At 42.1% G+C, this 20,687-nt stretch overlaps 1 protein-coding gene across 2 annotated transcripts in view; it reads left to right on the forward strand.

Moving 5' to 3' along the window:
* The window catches only part of DAPK1 (death associated protein kinase 1), a 212,017-nt gene that overhangs the window by 4,623 nt on the left and 186,707 nt on the right, over window positions 1-20,687 (forward strand). For both annotated transcript variants that reach the window (XM_069761981.1, XM_069761987.1), the window contains exon 2: window positions 3,703-3,859. In XM_069761981.1, the coding sequence (XP_069618082.1) occupies window positions 3,798-3,859 (62 nt within the window). In that variant the 5' untranslated portion in view covers window positions 3,703-3,797. The remainder of the gene's footprint in view (window positions 1-3,702; window positions 3,860-20,687) is intronic.

Raw genomic sequence — 20,687 nt, forward strand, 5'->3', positions numbered from 1 at the left:
TAGTTGTGGATGAGGTTCTTTATTTTCACAGATGGTAAAGCTGCCCACTCTTCTTGGCTAAAAGCCTCCAGTTCCTGTAAATTCCTGGGCTGTCTAGCAAGAACTATGAGCTTGAGATCTCCCCAGAGTGGATCAATGATATTGCGGTCAGGAGACTGAAATGGCCACTGCAGAACCTTCACTTTGTTCTGCTGTAGCCAATGACGGGTCAACTTGGCCTTGTGTTTTGGATCGTTGTCATATTGGAATGTCCAAGTACATCTCATGTGCAGCTTCCGGGCTGATGAGTGCAAATTTGCCACCAGTATTTTCTGACAACGTGTTGCATTCATCTTTCCTTCAACTTTTACCAAGTTTCCTGTGCCTTTGTAGCTCACACATCCTCAAAACATGAGCGATCCACCTCAATGCTTTACAGTAGGAATGGTGTTCCTTTCATCATAGGCCTTGCTGACCTTTCTCCAAATGTAATGTTTATGGTTGTGGCCAAAAAGTTCAATTTTTGTCTCATCACTCGAAATTTCCATGTTCCAGATGTTTTGAGGCTTGTCTCTGTGCTGTTTTGCGTATTATAGGCGAGATGCTTTGTGGCATTTGCGCAGTAATGGCTTCCTTCTGGCAACTCGACCAGACAGCCCATTTTTCTTCAAGTGCCTCCTTGTTGTGCATCTTGAAACAGCCACAACGCTAGTTTTCAGAGTCCTGTATTTCAGCTGATGTTATTTGTGGGTGTTTTATTGCATCCCAAACAACTTTCCTGGCAGTTGTGGACAACAATTTGCTTGGTCTACCTGACCGTGGTGTGGTTTTGTTTTTCCAGAGCCCCTGATTTTCCATTTGTTAATCATAGTGTGAACACTGCTGACTGGCATTATCAATTCCTTGGATATCTTTTTTTTATATCCCTTTCCTGTTTTATACAGTTCAACTAACTTTTCCCATAGATCCGTTGACAATTCGTTGGCTTTCCCCATGACTCACAATCCAGAAATGTCAGTGGCTGGATGAAAGATGCAAGAGTCTGTCTGGATCCCAGAAACTCACTCAACTTTTATGCACACATTATAAGCAAACAGGGCACAGGTGAGGATGTTACCTTTAGTAGCCATTTAAACTCATTTGTGTCAACTTTAGTTATCAGGACAAAATCACCAGGGTGTGTGAACTTTTAATCAGGGTCATTTGGATGTTTTGGGTTGTCATTATGATTTAAAAAGAGAAAACACAGTAGTTTGAAAATAAATGGCTTCACTTTTTTTTTCACAGAATTTCAAATACAAGTGCCTTAATTATATCAACTCACCGACAAATGACACTATTACACGATGAAGTAAATGACCACAATAAAACTTAACATTTACTTATGAATACTAAAACAAAACAATACAACATACACGACCGAAAAACACGTATGGCTGCAAACAAAGATACAGGGTGCACTAAATCCCTAAAGGGCCAACTATCTGTGCCCTACCTTGCAGCAGAGGTTGGCACCCTATAAACCTGCGCAATGGCGCCCCTGCTCAACGTAGGCTTTCCCTAACTGTCCCTAATAGGCCCTATCGTGCGGAAAATAGAAAAAACAACAAACAGCAGACCATACATATCAGACAGACAAACAGATGTCACTAGAGCAGAAATTCCATTAATTGTGCAAAAGTGTGCTAAATGGAAAAAGTAACAATATTGCACACTTTTTTTTAATAAAATGTTGCACATGTAATCAATGGGATATATATTAAGGCCTGTGCAAAAGTGTGTTTTTAAAAAAAAATAACGATGTAACACACTTATATTATGTATTGCACATTTATTTTGGCCTACACCCCTGCACTGTACCTAGATGCGTCCTACCTGCCTGCGGGGGTTGGCACCCTATAATCCTGCGCAAAATAAATAAATAAATGGCACTAGAATAAAGGTAAGGCGCACAGCTATATAGATATACCATAAATATAGGAGGGTGCAAAAAGCAGTAATAAACAGAACCAGATATATATATAGAGAAAAAGCATCACTGCATGGTATGCACACCATCTAAATAATAACAAATATACAAAGAAAGAGTATTTAATTTATTAATGCACCTAAAACACACCAAACAATAAATAAAACATACTTAAAAACCTACAAAAAAACATCACAGGTTGAATAATATACAAAAAAGGCAACCAAAAACCCCTATCCTATCTGGCTCATATGATGATACCCTATGTGGCCATAACAAAGTAAAAGCCACTAATAAGGATCCAACAGGGGAAAAAATAGTATCCCCACAAATACATAGCCTAGGTTAGATGGGTGACCAGAGTCCTAAGGTACACAGGACAAAGGAGAGGCAATCAGCCATATGAATAGCACTAATACAGACTCATAATGAGATCCAACAGTGCATACAACCTTGTGCAGACCGATATCCCACGCGTATCGCCCGGCGAACCGGGCTTCCTAAATGGCTTCACCCAACCCCTAACCATGAGTGGAGAAAACGTTTTGGTGTTATTGTTCATATTCTCTGAAAAAAGGCCAAGTAAGCAAAAATTCTGCCAAGGTATATAAAGTTTTGAGCACAACAGTATTTTGTTATCTTCCACTATTGCCTGCCTTTTCTCTAATTCTATTTGATTTAGTAAAACCCCTACTATAATAAGGTATGTCGATACCAGCCTCCCCAAGATGTTCCAAATAGATCCTTTTCTGGCTTTTATTGTGTCAATGAGGGGGGCACGTTGCGAGGGTTCCTGGCTGCATCCTCCTAATATAGTGATCAAATATAATGTGATCAGAGGCTAAGCCCTGCATTATATAATGTACCATATGTTTCCACTACCAATTCTAGTGCCAGCATGATTGAAGGATATTTTATTTTTCTTGGAAGTAAGGATTAGAAAAGTGTGCAGAAAACAACCCCTCCCCCCCCTCCTCCCCCCCAAAAAAAACCCAAAACATATATATGTGTGTGTGTTAGGCTAGGTTCACATTAGTGTTTCTGTGCGCACCATATCATCCGCATGCGCAAACGCATCCCAAAACGCATGCCAAAGCATGCTTACACCTGCGCATCATCTTGCGCATGACGCAAACGAGAACGCTGCGTGTACATGCCTTTAAGTGCGTCTTGCCATGCGTTTGCGTTTTTTATGCGCATGGTGGAGGCGGTGACATAATTTTCTGGACATGCGCAGTCCAAAGTACGCATGCGTATAGAACGCATTCGTACGCATTTCATTGCGTACCAATGCGTTTCCATGGACACTAATGCGTTTTTTTGCTGCACTCATCTGCAATCATCTGGATGATTGCGCAATATTTGACGCCTCAAAAAATGCAACGTGTTGCGTTTGCCGGATCTCGCCGCACACCTCAAAATGACGCATGCGTACGCATCCGCAAGCGAACGCATGCAAAAACATGTCTCTGCGTACACCATGTTAAAGAAATGTACGCATGACGCATGCGTATCGATGGGGATAGTACGCTGCGCACACAGACACAAATGTGAACCCGGCCTTAGCCATCCTCTGTAATGTCCAACCCTAAGACGTATTCTGCAACTGTGGATAACCATGAAAATGACTCTCCATGTATGTATCAGAAATGGATTGGTCAGAGTGCGCAGACCACTGCTGACAGTCACCATTTATGTGTACTCTGTGTGTATGAGAGTGCCATATATTGATATTGGCTTCTTTTTCTGTACAGGAAATGTAGATGTCCAATGATCTCCGCTATCTGACTGGGTTGGGATGACTTCCAGGTGTCTAAAAAAGTGGACGTGTATAGAGCATTGAGCCGCCATGACAGTGTTCAGACAGGAAAACCTGGAGGATTATTATGACATCGGAGAAGAGCTCGGAAGGTAAGCGGCAGCCGTTGTGTGCAGGAGTGGGACGGGATGAGGACTGCTTATTTTGATTGACAGTTCTCTTTTATGCGGCCACAGTGCTAAATATGTATAATTATAATTACACTTTCTGCTGGTAATAGGAGGGCTGTTAACCAATGCTAAGCTAAACTCAGGCGAAAATTATATACTAGGCTCCAGCTGTAAACCACTTGTGACTCAGTGTGTTACTCCGAAAATGACCTTTATTTTTATTTTCTGCACTGTTCGTTGATGTGGGAATATAATTCTGATTATAAAAAGTGTGACATTAGGGAGAAAGGGCTATCCCTTCCATTAGTTGATATATAATGAATGTACGTATGTGCGTAATGGATTGTCACTTCCATAGCTGTACTGGTTTTACATTGTAAATGATTGTCGCTTGCAGGTATGTGGGTACTGGCGTATTTCCGGTATACGTATGATGGCAGTGCATACATTCTATAGCACCGCTAAGACTTTACGTCTAGCTCTTATGTGACGCTTTATTACAAAACGGCATCTTTTTTAGGTGGATTCTGTGTGAAATAACACTGCAAAACCACCATAAAAATAAAAAAACAATGCACAGCAATGTAAAAATGAAATTGCTGTGCAGGTTTAGTCTTTTGTTACTTCTTTTTACCGCTTCAGAAGCTGTGACGCGTATGAAAGACGTCAATTGTATATTCTTCAGGCCGCTTAGTTTGGACGCCACCTGCTCTTTAGCCGCTACAAAATACGCCGGCTAAACCCCCAGCAAAGGCGTCAGAATGCCCTTTTTGGGCCCATACACATGCTATATCTCTGAGCATGGGGTCTGCATGACACCGGCACCTTAGTACAGAGCTGCTCAGGCTTTGTCAGGTGCCAAGTGGCGGCCTATCCTTCCATGTTTCTCCCTATGGAATCGAAGAATGGAATTAAGGGCTGTAATATTAACCATAGCAAGTCCAACTGCAGATGTTGTGGGCATCAGCATGAATGAAGTCGTGACAAGACATTTAAAAGCGTTTTCAGTATTCGTTTCAATTACACTTGGTTTTTGGTGCAGTTTTTCCCCAGTTCAAGTAAATGGAGCGAAACGCTTGATTAAGTCAGAAAATATAGGACATACTGTCGTTTTCATTAAAAATAAATCAACCTGCCTTGAAAAAGGTGCGTTGTTTTTTTTACCATATTGGATGAAGTGAGCTTTTACAAAATGCATTCGTGACAACAGCACATCTGGCGGCTGCGGTAAGTAACCACAGGGGCTAAAAAGCACCAAATCTGGGCACCCCTGAAGAGATCACTGCGGAGTGTGGGACTATCAGATGTCCTCCTTAGCATCTGCTTCACACTCCATCATCACTATGGTTGGGTGGGGTGACACCAGTAAGAAATCTACCCTTTGCACCAGTGACGGTGACTATAATTTGCATATGATGTATGCGACTATGACTGCTGATCAGTTTCACATGAAATACACTAAATAGACAAGGGTGGGGGGAGGGATGTCAGCGGGTGGCTTCCCTACCCCATAGCTCACACTACAGTGGTCACATAACAATGGATGGGATTCTAAGTCTCATCTACTTTACTTTATTTTCAGCCCGACCAGACAGAGACCAATTACTGAAGCCCCCCACAGCCCCTCTAAATAAGTAGCAATTGCATATGGATGCCAGTGGCACAGTCATTAATGTCTCTGATGTCTTCAGAAGCCCAGTACATATGAACACTGACCTACATCAGTGAAAGTCTACGGCTTCCCAGACATCCAGTATAGTGCGTTACTTTTTTAGGCATTAATGTGCTAAAGGAGAACATATGTTTCACGTAAAGTTGTCTGCTCAGGTGGCAGAATTGTTTCTTGTAGCATAGAAAACAGTAAAAATCATTGTTGACCCCCCCCCCAACAACTGGAACACAATGCGTTTTTTGAGACTGAATCCAAATGTGAATCCAGCAGAAGTAGTGTCAGTCCTTTCTTTATATTTCGCACTCCTTATCAGTCTTTTTGTCTTTAGCTGAAATAGCTGCATTAAGTATGGCATGTGTAAATCCAGCCTTAGAATGACACCAGTTTGAAAGTCTTTATCGAGGTCTTCTGATGTTCCAGACACTTTTCTGTAGCCATGTTGGGTGAATGTCTTACAAATCCCAATGAAATATGATCTTACTATGAGAATTATTACCTTGAAGGTGCTTCCTCGCAAGATCTTTTTAGACCAATCTTACAGATGACATTGGCCGGAGTTTGTTTCTTACACCCACAAATATTTTGTCAGGATCAAACCAATTCTCATTTGACTTACTAGTTATGGTGGTCCTAACATAAAACCTTTTTGTTCCCAATAATAGTTGCCTTTCAGATATCTTTCAAATTAATTTTATATTGACATTGATATATGTTATAATGACAGACACATTTTTCACATGTAGGAACTATTTTAAGGCCGTCATACACGTACATGACGTGTATGTGGGCCTCTCAACTCTCCTCTTACATCATCTTTCGGGGAGTGAAGATTTTGGATATTAATGACATTTTCTTGTACATTTTACTGCAATTCACCTTATTTGTGTTGTGTAGAAAGTTTAGGACTATTGCTGTTTGTGTTGTGTTGAAAGTTTAGGACTATTGCTGTTTTACATGTGTTTTCTTACAATATTTTCTTATTTCACTAGCTAAGCTTCAATAAGTGGCATCATACTAATGATAATGAGACTTTGCAGGTGACTGATATGGTGTGTGCTGTATCTGCTCAAGTTTGAGCTTTGTTAGAGTATAAAGTTTGGGCAGAAAGTATTCAGGCTGGCGAGAATCTCATGTAAGCAGGTACAAGGACAAGTACGCTGATCTTTATTTCTGTGTAGCATTCCATTTGTGAAAACCATATTTTAAAGAAAAATTGTAGCAAAAATGAATAAAATTTTTGTGGTCATAATTTAAAAACTCCCAAAAAGTAGTGTGAACCAAAATTTCGAGGAGTTGCCTAGAGCAACCCCTTTCAGATTGTGCCTGCCCCCTCAAACGAACACTTGATTTTACTAAGAGAAGACTTGACTGGCCAGATACTCTCTGGCACGGTCCAATGATTTGTTAATTTCCATAATACATTTCTATAAATTGCTTCAATAACTGCTAACTAATGCTTTGTGGCCTGCTGGGAAAATGATGATCGGGAAGAAATGAACTTGCATGTACTTTGCACTTGTTTTATTGAAGCACATTTTTGTCTCTGAATCCGGGCTATTTCTTATTAAAGGTTATTGCATAATGTTGAATGAATAAACGAGTGCGGAGTCTGATAGTGTTTTACTGCACAGGTACAAATGTTGCATACATCTGCTATCAGTAGGTAATAGAACATGCTTCAGTGCCTTGTCTGAAAGAATGGCAAGTGTCCCCTAGCTGGACAACCTCCACTGATGGCAAGCAGATCATGGGTGTCTCTATATGTTGGAATACCGTAAGTTGTTTATGCCAAGGCAAATTACTTATTTTTCAGTTATTTATTGCATTCAATTGATAGCCATATTCAGAGCAAAAAAAAAAGCCGCGTTTTGCAGTAGATCTCCACTATGGCTGATATTATGGAGACTAGGACAGGTCCTGGGTTTGTCCTGAGAGGAAAGCCATTTTCTGCTTTAGTTATGTTTGCCAATGTTCATATTATGAATACTCTGATCCATTGAGTATAGTAAATGTATGAGAACACGCTACTTACTGTACTAAATAGTGTGCAAATAGCTTAAAACAGTTGTCCACTACTCAGACAATCCCTTCTCTACCACTGTTTCCATCAAGTTACATAATAACAGCTATACTCTGGTGTTGGCACTGGCTCTCCCAGGGCTCTCGTGACATTGTCACGCAATCCCTGCAGCCAGTCGGCAGCCTCTCCGCTCTCCTCTCCTTTAGACATAACTAATATCTGGAGGTAGTGAGAGCAGCCCGCGGCTCTTCCTCTGGAGGTCTAGTGTGTCCGAAAGAGGGGAGAGTGTAGAGGCTGCTGATTTTCTGCACCCCGCACTGGTAAGTATGGTCTATATTATTTTACTTGGAGGAAACAGTGATTGAGATGGGGTTGTCCAAGTAGTGGTCAACTACTTTAATTCACAGGTGCAGATGTAAAATATTCTTTTAAAGAATAACTTTAATGTAATGGAAATTCTTACAGATTTTTCAGTGAATTAATGTATGAGGCAGGTGGATGAGATATCTGAAATATTAGCCATGTGCTGTGGAAACGTTCTTAACGGAAATGACCCACTGTGCATCATTTTAAACGGTTAGTCTCTTCAGCAAACTGCAAAAATCAATAGAACAAGCAAATATAAGAAATTGTAACATATCTTATCGGCAAAATGTTTTTTTTTCTGTGAGTCACTTCTTCTCCTGCCTTTTGAACTTGCCATTCACTATGAAAGACAAGATTGTCTGCTCATTTAGGGATCATATTACAGATGCCTATTGAAATCTATGAAGGGGGTACATGTGTAAAGAGAGAAACCCAGGCTCCAGTAGACTCCTTCTGCTGCTTTCTAATATACTTTTTTTGCTCATCCTAGAGCTGTATTCACAGCTACACTGCTTAGTAATGCTGTTTGATGTCCTATATGCTGCTGCACCTGAACAAGAGCGAGTATATGCAGAGGGTAAAACTGGTGAAATACGCAGGGCAAGAGTCATATAGCCAAACCTAGTGCTATACCTCATGTAACAGAAGGTATCAAAGGCAAAATCTTCTTTATTGATCTCGACATATAAAATTAAAACTGTGACTTTTCGGGCCCAGGCGACCTTTATCGAGCAGTAAATTAGAAAAATGACATAGACCTACACATATGATGCTATATATGGTCCGAGATTAATTGGCCGCTCCTCACTCCTCCTTCTGGTTCCACCTCCTTTGCGATGGGAGCGCTAAGCAAACATAATAACATTACAAAGAGGATTAAAATCACGTACAATTAAAATTGTCAGGACAATATAATCATGTGTATATATACATACCCAGCTGTTTTTAGAGTAGCTCCCATCTAAATATATTCACAGAAAAATCCTCCTGCAATTGCAAATTTTGTTGTGTAAGGATCATGACCAATTTATACTTAAAAAAAAAATAAAATTACATATAGTTTACATATATTAATCTATTCAAAAATGCAGCAGTGAGAGTGTATCACCATTTTTAAAGTAGCTGGATGATGACACCATAAAAGATCAGTTGTACGGGTGTTAAAACTATGATAATTGCTGTTGATGGACTTTACCACATGGCTATAGCTACAACAGTTTTATGCCTGAAGGAGATTCAGCTGCAATCAAATTATTATTATTATTATTATTATTATAGCGCCATTTATTCCATGGCGCTTTACATGTGAGGAGGGGTATACATAATAAAAACAAGTACAATAATCTTAAACAATACAAGTCACAACTGGTACAGGAGGAGAGAGGACCCAGGGATTCAAGCTTCAGGAGGCTAATTTGCATATTCCAGGTGCCTTCTGGGAGAAGCGAAGTCTCCCTAAGCTAGAAGATCGTTGGGTACAGCCGGGACCAGCTGCTTCGAAAGCATCACCAAACCAGGGATTCAAGCTTCAGGAGGCTAATTTGCATATTCCAGGTGCCTTCTGGGAGAAGCGAAGTCTCCCTAAGCTAGAAGATCGTTGGGTACAGCCGGGACCAGCTGCTTCGAAAGCATCACCAAACCAGGGATTCAAGCTTCAGGAGGCTAATTTGCATATTCCAGGTGCCTTCTGGGAGAAGCGAAGTCTCCCTAAGCTAGAAGATCGTTGGGTACAGCCGGGACCAGCTGCTTCGAAAGCATCACCAAACCAGGGATTCAAGCTTCAGGAGGCTAATTTGCATATTCCAGGTGCCTTCTGGGAGAAGCGAAGTCTCCCTAAGCTAGAAGATCGTTGGGTACAGCCGGGACCAGCTGCTTCGAAAGCATCACCAAACCAGGGATTCAAGCTTCAGGAGGCTAATTTGCATATTCCAGGTGCCTTCTGGGAGAAGCGAAGTCTCCCTAAGCTAGAAGATCGTTGGGTACAGCCGGGACCAGCTGCTTCGAAAGCATCACCAAACCAGGGATTCAAGCTTCAGGAGGCTAAATTGCATATTCCAGGTGCCTTCTGGGAGAAGCGAAGTCTCCCTAAGCTAGAAGATCGTTGGGTACAGCCGGGACCAGCTGCTTCGAAAGCATCACCAAACCAGGGATTCAAGCTTCAGGAGGCTAATTTGCATATTCCAGGTGCCTTCTGGGAGAAGCGAAGTCTCCCTAAGCTAGAAGATCGTTGGGTACAGCCGGGACCAGCTGCTTCGAAAGCATCACCAAACCAGGGATTCAAGCTTCAGGAGGCTAATTTGCATATTCCAGGTGCCTTCTGGGAGAAGCGAAGTCTCCCTAAGCTAGAAGATCGTTGGGTACAGCCGGGACCAGCTGCTTCGAAAGCATCACCAATTTTTGCCTGTAGGACATTATTGCAAGAGAGCTTGGCTGAGTAGATTACACAAGAAGGAAAACACACAGCAAGTCAGCAGGATCTAGGAGCAACATGGCAGATGTGACAACCTACATGGTGAGCTGCAGCATGTGCTACATGTTCACAGATCGACCAGAAGAAGAATCCAATTTCACCTGTCAGAAGTGTAGACTAGTGGCCCTTTTAGAAGAAAAGGTGCGGGGTCTGGAAGAAAGAATAGCAACTTTGAAACTCATCAAAGAGAATGAAGACTTTCTAGACAGAACAGAAGCATCTCTACTGGTCACAGAAGGTGCAAAAAGTGTCAGAGAACCTCCAAAAGCAGATGAGTGGAAGCATGTGACCAAAAGAAGCAAGAAGACCATGGAGAAATCACCAACCACACAACTGAAGAACCGATATCAAATCTTTGTAGAGGATGAAGATGGCACACCCAAGAATGAAGCAATACCAGCAAGCAAAAAAGAAAAGGGCACACAGCAACAAGTGACAGCAAAAAGTACAGCCAAGAAGCAACGAAGAGTGGTGGTGGTGGGAGACTCACTACTGAGAGGCACAGAAGCAGCCATCTGCAGACCGGACATAACTGCAAGAGAAGTATGCTGCCTTCCAGGTGCGATGATCAAGGATGTGACCGATAGGATACCAAAGCTCTTCAGCTCCAAGGACGTCCACCCATTTCTTCTGATACATGTTGGCACCAATGACACGGCAAGGAAGGACCTACCGACAATCTGCAAGGACTTTGAAGAGTTGGGGAAGAAAGTAAAGGAACTGGATGCACAGGTAGTTTTTTCTTCTATCCTTCCAGTAGACGGGCATGGCACCAGGAGATGGAACAGGATCCTTGATGCAAACAACTGGCTAAGACGATGGTGCAGACAACAAGGATTCGGATTCCTGGACCACGGTGTGAATTACTTCATGATGGACTCCTCGCCAGAGACGGACTACACCTCAACAAACCTGGGAAACACACATTCGCCAGAAGACTCGCTACACTCATTAGGAGGGCGTTAAACTAGAAGAAGAGGGGACGGGAAGAAAAACATTAGACTCGAACAAAGACGACCCAGGAAAACATACTCAGAAGGGAGGTAAGAACATTTCTAAAACAATCCACAGTGAGGAGATTGGAACAAAACAAAATCCTCTGAACTGCATGCTCGCAAACGCCAGAAGCCTGACAAACAAGATGGAAGAACTAGAAGCAGAAATATCTACAGGTAACTTTGACATAGTGGGAATAACCGAGACCTGGTTAGATGAAAGCTATGACTGGGCAGTTAACTTACAGGGTTACAGTCTGTTTAGAAAGGATCGTAAAAATCGGAGAGGAGGAGGGGTTTGTCTCTATGTAAAGTCTTGTCTAAAGTCCACTTTAAGGGAGGATATTAGCGAAGGAAATGAGGATGTCGAGTCCATATGGGTTGAAATTCATGGAGGTAAAAATGGTAACAAAATTCTCATTGGGGTCTGTTACAAACCCCCAAATATAACAGAAACCATGGAAAGTCTACTTCTAAAGCAGATAGATGAAGCTGCAACCCATAATGAGGTCCTGGTTATGGGGGACTTTAACTACCCGGATATTAACTGGGAAACAGAAACCTGTGAAACCCATAAAGGCAACAGGTTTCTGCTAATAACCAAGAAAAATTATCTTTCACAATTGGTGCAGAATCCAACCAGAGGAGCAGCACTTTTAGACCTAATACTATCTAATAGACCTGACAGAATAACAAATCTGCAGGTGGTTGGGCATTTAGGAAATAGCGACCACAATATTGTGCAGTTTCACCTGTCTTTCACTAGGGGGACTTGTCAGGGAGTCACAAAAACATTGAACTTTAGGAAGGCAAAGTTTGAACAGCTTAGAGATGCCCTTAATCTGGTAGACTGGGACAATATCCTCAGAAATGAGAATACAGATAATAAATGGGAAATGTTTAAGAACATCCTAAATAGGCAGTGTAAGCGGTTTATACCTTGTGGGAATAAAAGGACTAGAAATAGGAAAAACCCAATGTGGCTAAACAAAGAAGTAAGACAGGCAATTAACAGTAAAAAGAAAGCATTTGCACTACTAAAGCAGGATGGCACCATTGAAGCTCTAAAAAACTATAGGGAGAAAAATACTTTATCTAAAAAACTAATTAAAGCTGCCAAAAAGGAAACAGAGAAGCACATTGCTAAGGAGAGTAAAACTAATCCCAAACTGTTCTTCAACTATATCAATAGTAAAAGAATAAAAACTGAAAATGTAGGCCCCTTAAAAAATAGTGAGGAAAGAATGGTTGTAGATGACGAGGAAAAAGCTAACATATTAAACACCTTCTTCTCCACGGTATTCACGGTGGAAAATGAAATGCTAGGTGAAATCCCAAGAAACAATGAAAACCCTATATTAAGGGTCGCCAATCTAACCCAAGAAGAGGTGCGAAACCGGCTAAATAAGATTAAAATAGATAAATCTCCGGGTCCGGATGGCATACACCCACGAGTACTAAGAGAACTAAGTAATGTAATAGATAAACCATTATTTCTTATTTTTAGGGACTCTATAGCGACAGGGTCTGTTCCGCAGGACTGGCGCATAGCAAATGTGGTGCCAATATTCAAAAAGGGCTCTAAAAGTGAACCTGGAAATTATAGGCCAGTAAGTCTAACCTCTATTGTTGGTAAAATATTTGAAGGGTTTCTGAGGGATGTTATTCTGGATTATCTCAATGAGAATAACTGTTTAACTCCATATCAGCATGGGTTTATGAGAAATCGCTCCTGTCAAACCAATCTAATCAGTTTTTATGAAGAGGTAAGCTATAGGCTGGACCACGGTGAGTCATTGGACGTGGTATATCTCGATTTTTCCAAAGCGTTTGATACCGTGCCGCACAAGAGGTTGGTACACAAAATGAGAATGCTTGGTCTGGGGGAAAATGTGTGTAAATGGGTTAGTAACTGGCTTAGTGATAGAAAGCAGAGGGTGGTTATAAATGGTATAGTCTCTAACTGGGTCGCTGTGACCAGTGGGGTACCGCAGGGGTCGGTATTGGGACCTGTTCTCTTCAACATATTCATTAATGATCTGGTAGAAGGTTTACACAGTAAAATATCGATATTTGCAGATGATACAAAACTATGTAAAGCAGTTAATACAAGAGAAGATAGTATTCTGCTACAGATGGATCTGGATAAGTTGGAAACTTGGGCTGAAAGGTGGCAGATGAGGTTTAACAATGATAAATGTAAGGTTATACACATGGGAAGAGGGAATCAATATCACCATTACACACTGAACGGGAAACCACTGGGTAAATCTGACAGGGAGAAGGACTTGGGGATCCTAGTTAATGATAAACTTACCTGGAGCAGCCAGTGCCAGGCAGCAGCTGCCAAGGCAAACAGGATCATGGGGTGCATTAAAAGAGGTCTGGATACACATGATGAGAGCATTATACTGCCTCTGTACAAATCCCTAGTTAGACCGCACATGGAGTACTGTGTCCAGTTTTGGGCACCGGTGCTCAGGAAGGATATAATGGAACTAGAGAGAGTACAAAGGAGGGCAACAAAATTAATAAAGGGGATGGGAGAACTACAATACCCAGATAGATTAGCGAAATTAGGATTATTTAGTCTAGAAAAAAGACGACTGAGGGGCGATCTAATAACCATGTATAAGTATATAAGGGGACAATACAAATATCTCGCTGAGGATCTGTTTATACCAAGGAAGGTGACGGGCACAAGGGGGCATTCTTTGCGTCTGGAGGAGAGAAGGTTTTTCCACCAACATAGAAGAGGATTCTTTACTGTTAGGGCAGTGAGAATCTGGAATTGCTTGCCTGAGGAGGTGGTGATGGCGAACTCAGTCGAGGGGTTCAAGAGAGGCCTGGATGTCTTCCTGGAGCAGAACAATATTGTATCATACAATTATTAGGTTCTGTAGAAGGACGTAGATCTGGGTATTTATTATAATGGAATATAGGCTGAACTGGATGGACAAATGTCTTTTTTCGGCCTTACTAACTATGTTACTATGACCCTGCCCATGAGGGCTCACAATCTACAAGGGATGGGTGAGGATACAGTAGGCGAGGGTGGAGCTGGTCATGCAGTGGTTTAGTCGATCGGTGGTTAGTGCAGGTTATATGCTTGTCGGAAGAGGTGGGTCTTCAGGTTCTTTTTGAAGGTTTCGATGGTAGGCGAGAGTCTGATGTGTTGTGGTAGAGGGTTCCAGAGTAGGGGTGATACGCGAGAGAAATCTTGTATACGATTGTGGGAAGAGGAGATAAGAGGGGAGTAGAGAAGGAGATCTTGTGAGGATCGGAGGTTGCGTGCAGGTAAGTACCGGGAGACGAGGTCACAGATGTATGGAGGAGACAGGATGTGGATGGCTTTGTATGTCATGGTTAGGCTTTTGTACTGGAGTCTCTGGGCAATGGGAAGCCAGTGAAGGGATTGACAGAGGGGAGAGGCTGGGGAATAGTGGGGGGACAGGTGGACTAGTCGAGCAGCAGAGTGTAGAATAGTCAACATCCAAGAAAGCAAATATGAAGCAACATAGCCATAAAAATAGTCAAATTTTATTAGAACATATATCAAAAGGGTTGCTGCTACCACCGTTAGGTAATTATTATGGCTGCTAATTCCCCATTTGTTGTATCATTGCACATTTAGCATATATGAGTTGGAGCTTAGATGGGTCTCTATCCTATCATTCCTAGAGGTTTTTGCTCAGTTGCATGCACTTTTAAGCCATCTGGTTACATCATAGACATAGGTTCAATACCATGTTTTCTTGCTGCGGGCACTGACTTCTATGCAGGAGAAAGCATTTTTTAGAGATTTCTTTTGAGGATGGCTCCAGTCTTCCTAGGAGTGTTTTTCCTATCATATACTTTGATATACTTTCTTGTAGCGTATTTTTTAACCAATTTTGGTTTACTATAGAGGATTTCCATTTTTCTAATTGCACTGCATATGCTCCAGGTGAATACTGTCTGATAGGACTAATTAGCATGCCGGTTTTTCTTCTTCTTTTTTCACTTTTGCGCAACATAGGCCTTTGCCATGTTTGATAGTAGTCTGGTACGCGCAGATTATCATATTTGGTGACTTTTTTCATGAATTATTTTTTCATTAATTATTTCTGTATATTTGGCATTCGCCTTATATTTTTTCTTACGGTGGTTATTTCTTTTGCATATTTTCTACCCCAGTTTTTATAAACTTGTTGTTCTGTATTTTGATATATGTTCTAATAAAATTTGACTATTTTTATGGCTATGTTGCTTCATATTTGCTTTCTTGGATGTTGACTATACTATTTTGGAGCATTGCCACTTAACTAGGCAGGCACTTTTCCCTGTTTGATGCAGAGTGTAGAATAGATTGGAGGGGTGCGAGAGTGTTCGAGTGGTGTTGTTCAGGCCTAGAGCCATTGTAAGGTCACGTTCACACGTTCAGTATTTGGTCAGTAGTTTACCTCAGTATCTGTAAGCCAAAGCCAGTAGTCGGTGATAAATACAGAAGTGGTGCAGATGTTTCTGTTATACTTTTCCTCTGATTGTTCCACTCCTGGTTTTGGCTTAAAGATACTGATGTTAAATACTGGATGTGTGGACGTTGAACTGAGCTTTAGAGGGATAGTTCCGTTTACGATTTCTATTTTCATATAACTTAATAGGGAATTCTGAGTTGATAGGAGGGGTTTTGCTGTTTAGGACCCACCTCTGTGGTTCAGCATGGGGAAAGGTTAGGCCGGTTTCACAAATCCATGAAACACAGACCAGTTTCATATTGGTAAGAACAGGCCCAACTGCCAGGTCTCCCAACCTGAGCTAGCTGCTCTGGAGCAGTCAGCTTAGTTCGGTAGACTTGGCAGTCAGCCTCGGTCTTCCGCTGCCAGAACAGTCTGTGTGAAACCTTCCTGACTCCGGAGGACCCCCAGGTGTAACACAGTCCATTGATGTGAATAGGCAGTGTGCAATACCTAAATTCTCCACCGGTGGTGCTGCATTTGATTTCTCCACAGATTATCGCTGATCTCTGGAGGTCCAAGCAGGTGGGACACTTTGGCATCTGTTAGTGAAGAGATTCTCCTAATGGTGGTGAAGTAGTTGTGATGCTTCGGAATTGTTATACATTTGAGGAGGAGTTAAAGAGCATAAAGATGTCAGCACTCGGCCATGCTTCCAGTCTGTCCGTTTTAAGAGAGAACCCTGGGATGTATTTTACGGTCTCTTGCGGTATTTGGCAGCGTTCTTCACATACTGCCCCACATTCATTATTGGAGTCTTTGTGAAGTTGGTCTCACTTGTAGGTACACTAAGTGACTAATTTTATGTCTGATGACTGGCACTGGGCGAGTACGAATTCAAGATAGTTTAGTGGAACATGGAAAATGTATCTCTGGAAGAGCCCACGATCAGGAATAGTAGCGTTTTGGACGCAGCATATTTTCGTGTTCTACATTACAAGCTGAGTGGATAGGACTTATAGAAATCCCATACCCACTGTGCTTCTTTTTAACCCTGCATAAACTGACCTGTGGAGCGGGTTTCCGTGCTGCAACATGTATATTACTGTAGTCTCCTGTGCGTATTCTCCCCAATAGACTGTCATTAGATTCGGTAATTCTGCATAGTTCCAAAACACAAGTGTGTAATGTAGAACACAACGAAAATGCACTGTTTCCAGAACTCTACTATCCCTGATCGTGGGCATGTAGCCTAATGGAGTGACCCATGTATAGTAGACCATTGCTTGCCAAACATCAACTAGCCATAAGTGTACTTTCAAGTCATTCTCCAAATACCGGTAAATGATTTGATAAGTTGGCATAAAGTGGTGTAAATTTTGAGGAAGGACCTTGTCACACCTCATCCAGACCCAACACTGTCCTCTTTCCCGCCAAATGTTGAAAATTTTTTGTGCAATTTAGATTGCACTAAAATTTTGCGGTGTTTCAAGTTATTGCATCAGGCCCTTAGTTCATCGTTTCCATGTGTCTTAGCAGGTCACAGTTATATGGCTAACAGTATCTATGGTATGGTCACCATACCTCTGCGTCACTGATTTTCTTGGATGCTGGTGTCAGGCTTATGTGATCTGTTCTTAAAGGGAACCTGTCATGTAAACGCTATTACCCCTGGAGATATGGGGTTAATCTGCAGGTTAATAGCGTACTGACACTCTGCGGTGCCTGCTGTCGGTATGTATTCTTCCCCCACCTGGCAGTGTTTGGCTTCCAGTCAGTGGCTTGGCTTCGCGCTCTGTGTATAGAGCGCTGCGTCTTTAACCGTGGACCCTGCAATGACTGACAGCCGGCTCAGCATTACGCTGGGGTGACACAAGCGTATAAATTGGATGAGTGATATCCGATTTCATTGGATAGTACTTGAACCAATGTTGTTCAATATGGCTGTGCTGATGACCAATTTTTTTAATTATTTTATTTATTTTTTCACGGACCGAATCTGTCTGTGGAAAAATAATCACAGCATGCTATGAATTCACTGTGAACTGACCTGCCATACTCTTATTCAAGTCTGTGTGCACTCTGAATTGCACTCCATCTTCTCATATGTGCTGTGAACACCTCATCCGAGAGAATCGGATCACATTGTGCTGACACTCGGATCAAAGCATTACAGAATTTGATTTGAGTGTCATTAACATAATTGGCCCGATTCTCTCGGCTGATCCCGGCCTTATAGTCAGCTGTCAGTCAGTGTAGGGGGAGCGGTTACCAAACTGGCACCACCCCTATGACTGGGAGCTGAATGCTGCCCTGGGGAATAAAGTGCTATTAACCCCATATCTGCAGGTCAATAGTTTTACATGACAGGTTATAATGCATATCTAATACAATATTTTCGTGGTACTTTCCTTCTAGCGCTATATCTCTTGCTTCTATTTTATAAGCTGTGACATTGGCCAAGATGACTGTCATCCAGCCGCGTCTGGACTTAATGCTATGACTTCTCCAGGACTTTGCACTGAGTGGTTAATAGTCGTCAGGCTCAGAGGTTGGAACACAAATGACTTATTCATCATATTGCACTTAAATCTCACACAGAAATGGAGATAGGGATATCAGAGTGACGTATCTTTTTGGGTGACCCAGCTTTCTTCTCAGAGAGTTCACTCTCTGGCCCTATAGAATGTCTTCCATATGAATCAGTTTTACAAGTCGTATTCTATCTTATTTTTTTTTTTTCATCTTCCTTTCTGGCAGAGCGAAAAAGCGAGCTGCTCTGTAATCTTGGTGGGCAGGAGCGGCTAATAACAGCTCTCGATCTCTGGAGTTTAATTATACCAGGAGATGCCTTCACTTGCAATCACGTTCTGTGACCTGCAGAACTTTCCATTCCAAGTTCCATTAGTGTCGTTCTTTGCGTGGTCTTCCCTGGAATAGCTGATTAATAAGACCGGACGTGTCCTTACTTCAGCACAGGGAATCCACGTGACATTGGCGAGCAATTCTCATCTGAGCTCCCTCACTGGTCATGTAGCAATATGGTGTCCATTATTTCTGGTGCCATAGCAGGCGGTGCCCCGGTAGCCAGCGCTGTCTGAGGAAGGTTACCGCTGGCACAGACCTTCCTGAACAGGCAGCCTGGCAATGTGGATGTGCCCAGCATTGTATTTTGTCTGCCATTTTACCCTTAGGCTGTACTGAATTGTCTGGTTTTGGCCGTGTGAACACAAAGCTTCTAAGCTTTGAAATCCAGACTTCCTTATTTTTAGGCACACAAAGTAATTATCTTAGGTCGTAATTATTTTTTTTAATGTCGCAGTTGGGTTAGTTAGTAGTGGGCATACACCTGTGCAAGAACAGTAGGTGGGCTCCTTGCTCTACAGCAGTTATTCCAAAAGCCCGCTGTAATATTCCTTATTGTTATTTTTATCCAACAGTAATTGTGAGCGATGAAATTAATTAACATAGACTACATACATACATACATACATACATACATACATACATACATTCTCAGCTTACATGCTTTTAGGGTGGCAGCGGACCCCCTACCAACTGGTCCTCACATATTATGTCAGCTGCTGCAGGGCGTACTGCCAAGAGCTGAAGATGGCAGGTGGTGAGTAATTAGGTGCCGGGATCTTATGTTAGTAGCACCACTCCAGCGCTGAAATAGAAAGAAAAAAGCGCTGGAGTGGTGCTTTAAGCAGACAATGAGTCTTCATGAATCACGTGGCAGATTTGCTGCACCAAAAAATGCAAGGTTTACACTATGAGAGAACAAGGCCTTATACCTACCAAAAATAGTCACCAACCCACTATAAGATTAAAAAAATACCAATTACTCAATTATTGGTAACTTTCTGTACAAATTAGAAGTATAGAGAAAATAAACAGATCTCTGTATCAGAGATTACATTCAAACCAGAGCTGTGGAGGTGAAGTCGGGGTCATGGAAATTAAGGAGTCGGAGCCCATTTTGGTGGAGTCGGTGTCATGGAAATTGAGGAGTCAGAGGTTTGGCTTACCAACTCCACAGCCCAGGGAGGGCTGTGGAGTTTGGAGTCGGAGCCCATTTTGGTGGAGTCGAAATCATGGAAATTGAGGAGTCGGAGATTTACCAACTCCACTGCCCTGATTCAAACATCCATGTAAATGTCAGAGCGCTGTCCAAACTTCTTTTTTTCCTTAATCAGACGCCACACAGAGGCACTACGTATTTCCTATTTCTGATCCTCAACATCGTATCAGATTAGAACATATTCTGAGGTTTTTTTTTTTTCTCGGATCTGTGATTGTTACTGATAACATGGATGGACAAGGGTGATATGGATGATGTGTGAATGCCCACTATGGGTGATGCAGTAGAGGTACGCACCTATACGGTAGAGCTATGGCGACTGATCAATCAAGCTCTTTCCCTTTTGAGAGATATGGAAAATGAAATTAAGAGTTAGGCCTCATCTAGACATCTGATTTGCTACGGAGAGCTTTCGTACCTTTGATAGTCCATGGGTCATTCACAGGTCCAGAAAATCACAAAGACATGTCCGAGGGTCGGATCAAAATACAGTGGCAATACCCATTTTAGACATTAATGGCATATCCATTAACTTAGCACCTATGTCTTGGATCAGAGACCCTGATCCCGTTACTACCTAGTTAGGCGGCTACTGAGAATAAAGGGGTGTGGTGCTCTCTATTCACGTCTATGGACGTTCCGGCAGAAATAGCAGCTCGGGTCACACTCCGCTGTTCTGAGAAGCCCAATAGGAGTGAATGGACATAGTATGCGCTGCCAACTTTTGATGAATGTGACCAAGGGAATGGAGAAATGTATGCACGTTC

This window comes from Ranitomeya imitator, chromosome 1 (assembly GCF_032444005.1).
Source record: "Ranitomeya imitator isolate aRanImi1 chromosome 1, aRanImi1.pri, whole genome shotgun sequence".
Classification (NCBI taxonomy): domain Eukaryota; kingdom Metazoa; phylum Chordata; class Amphibia; order Anura; family Dendrobatidae; genus Ranitomeya; species Ranitomeya imitator.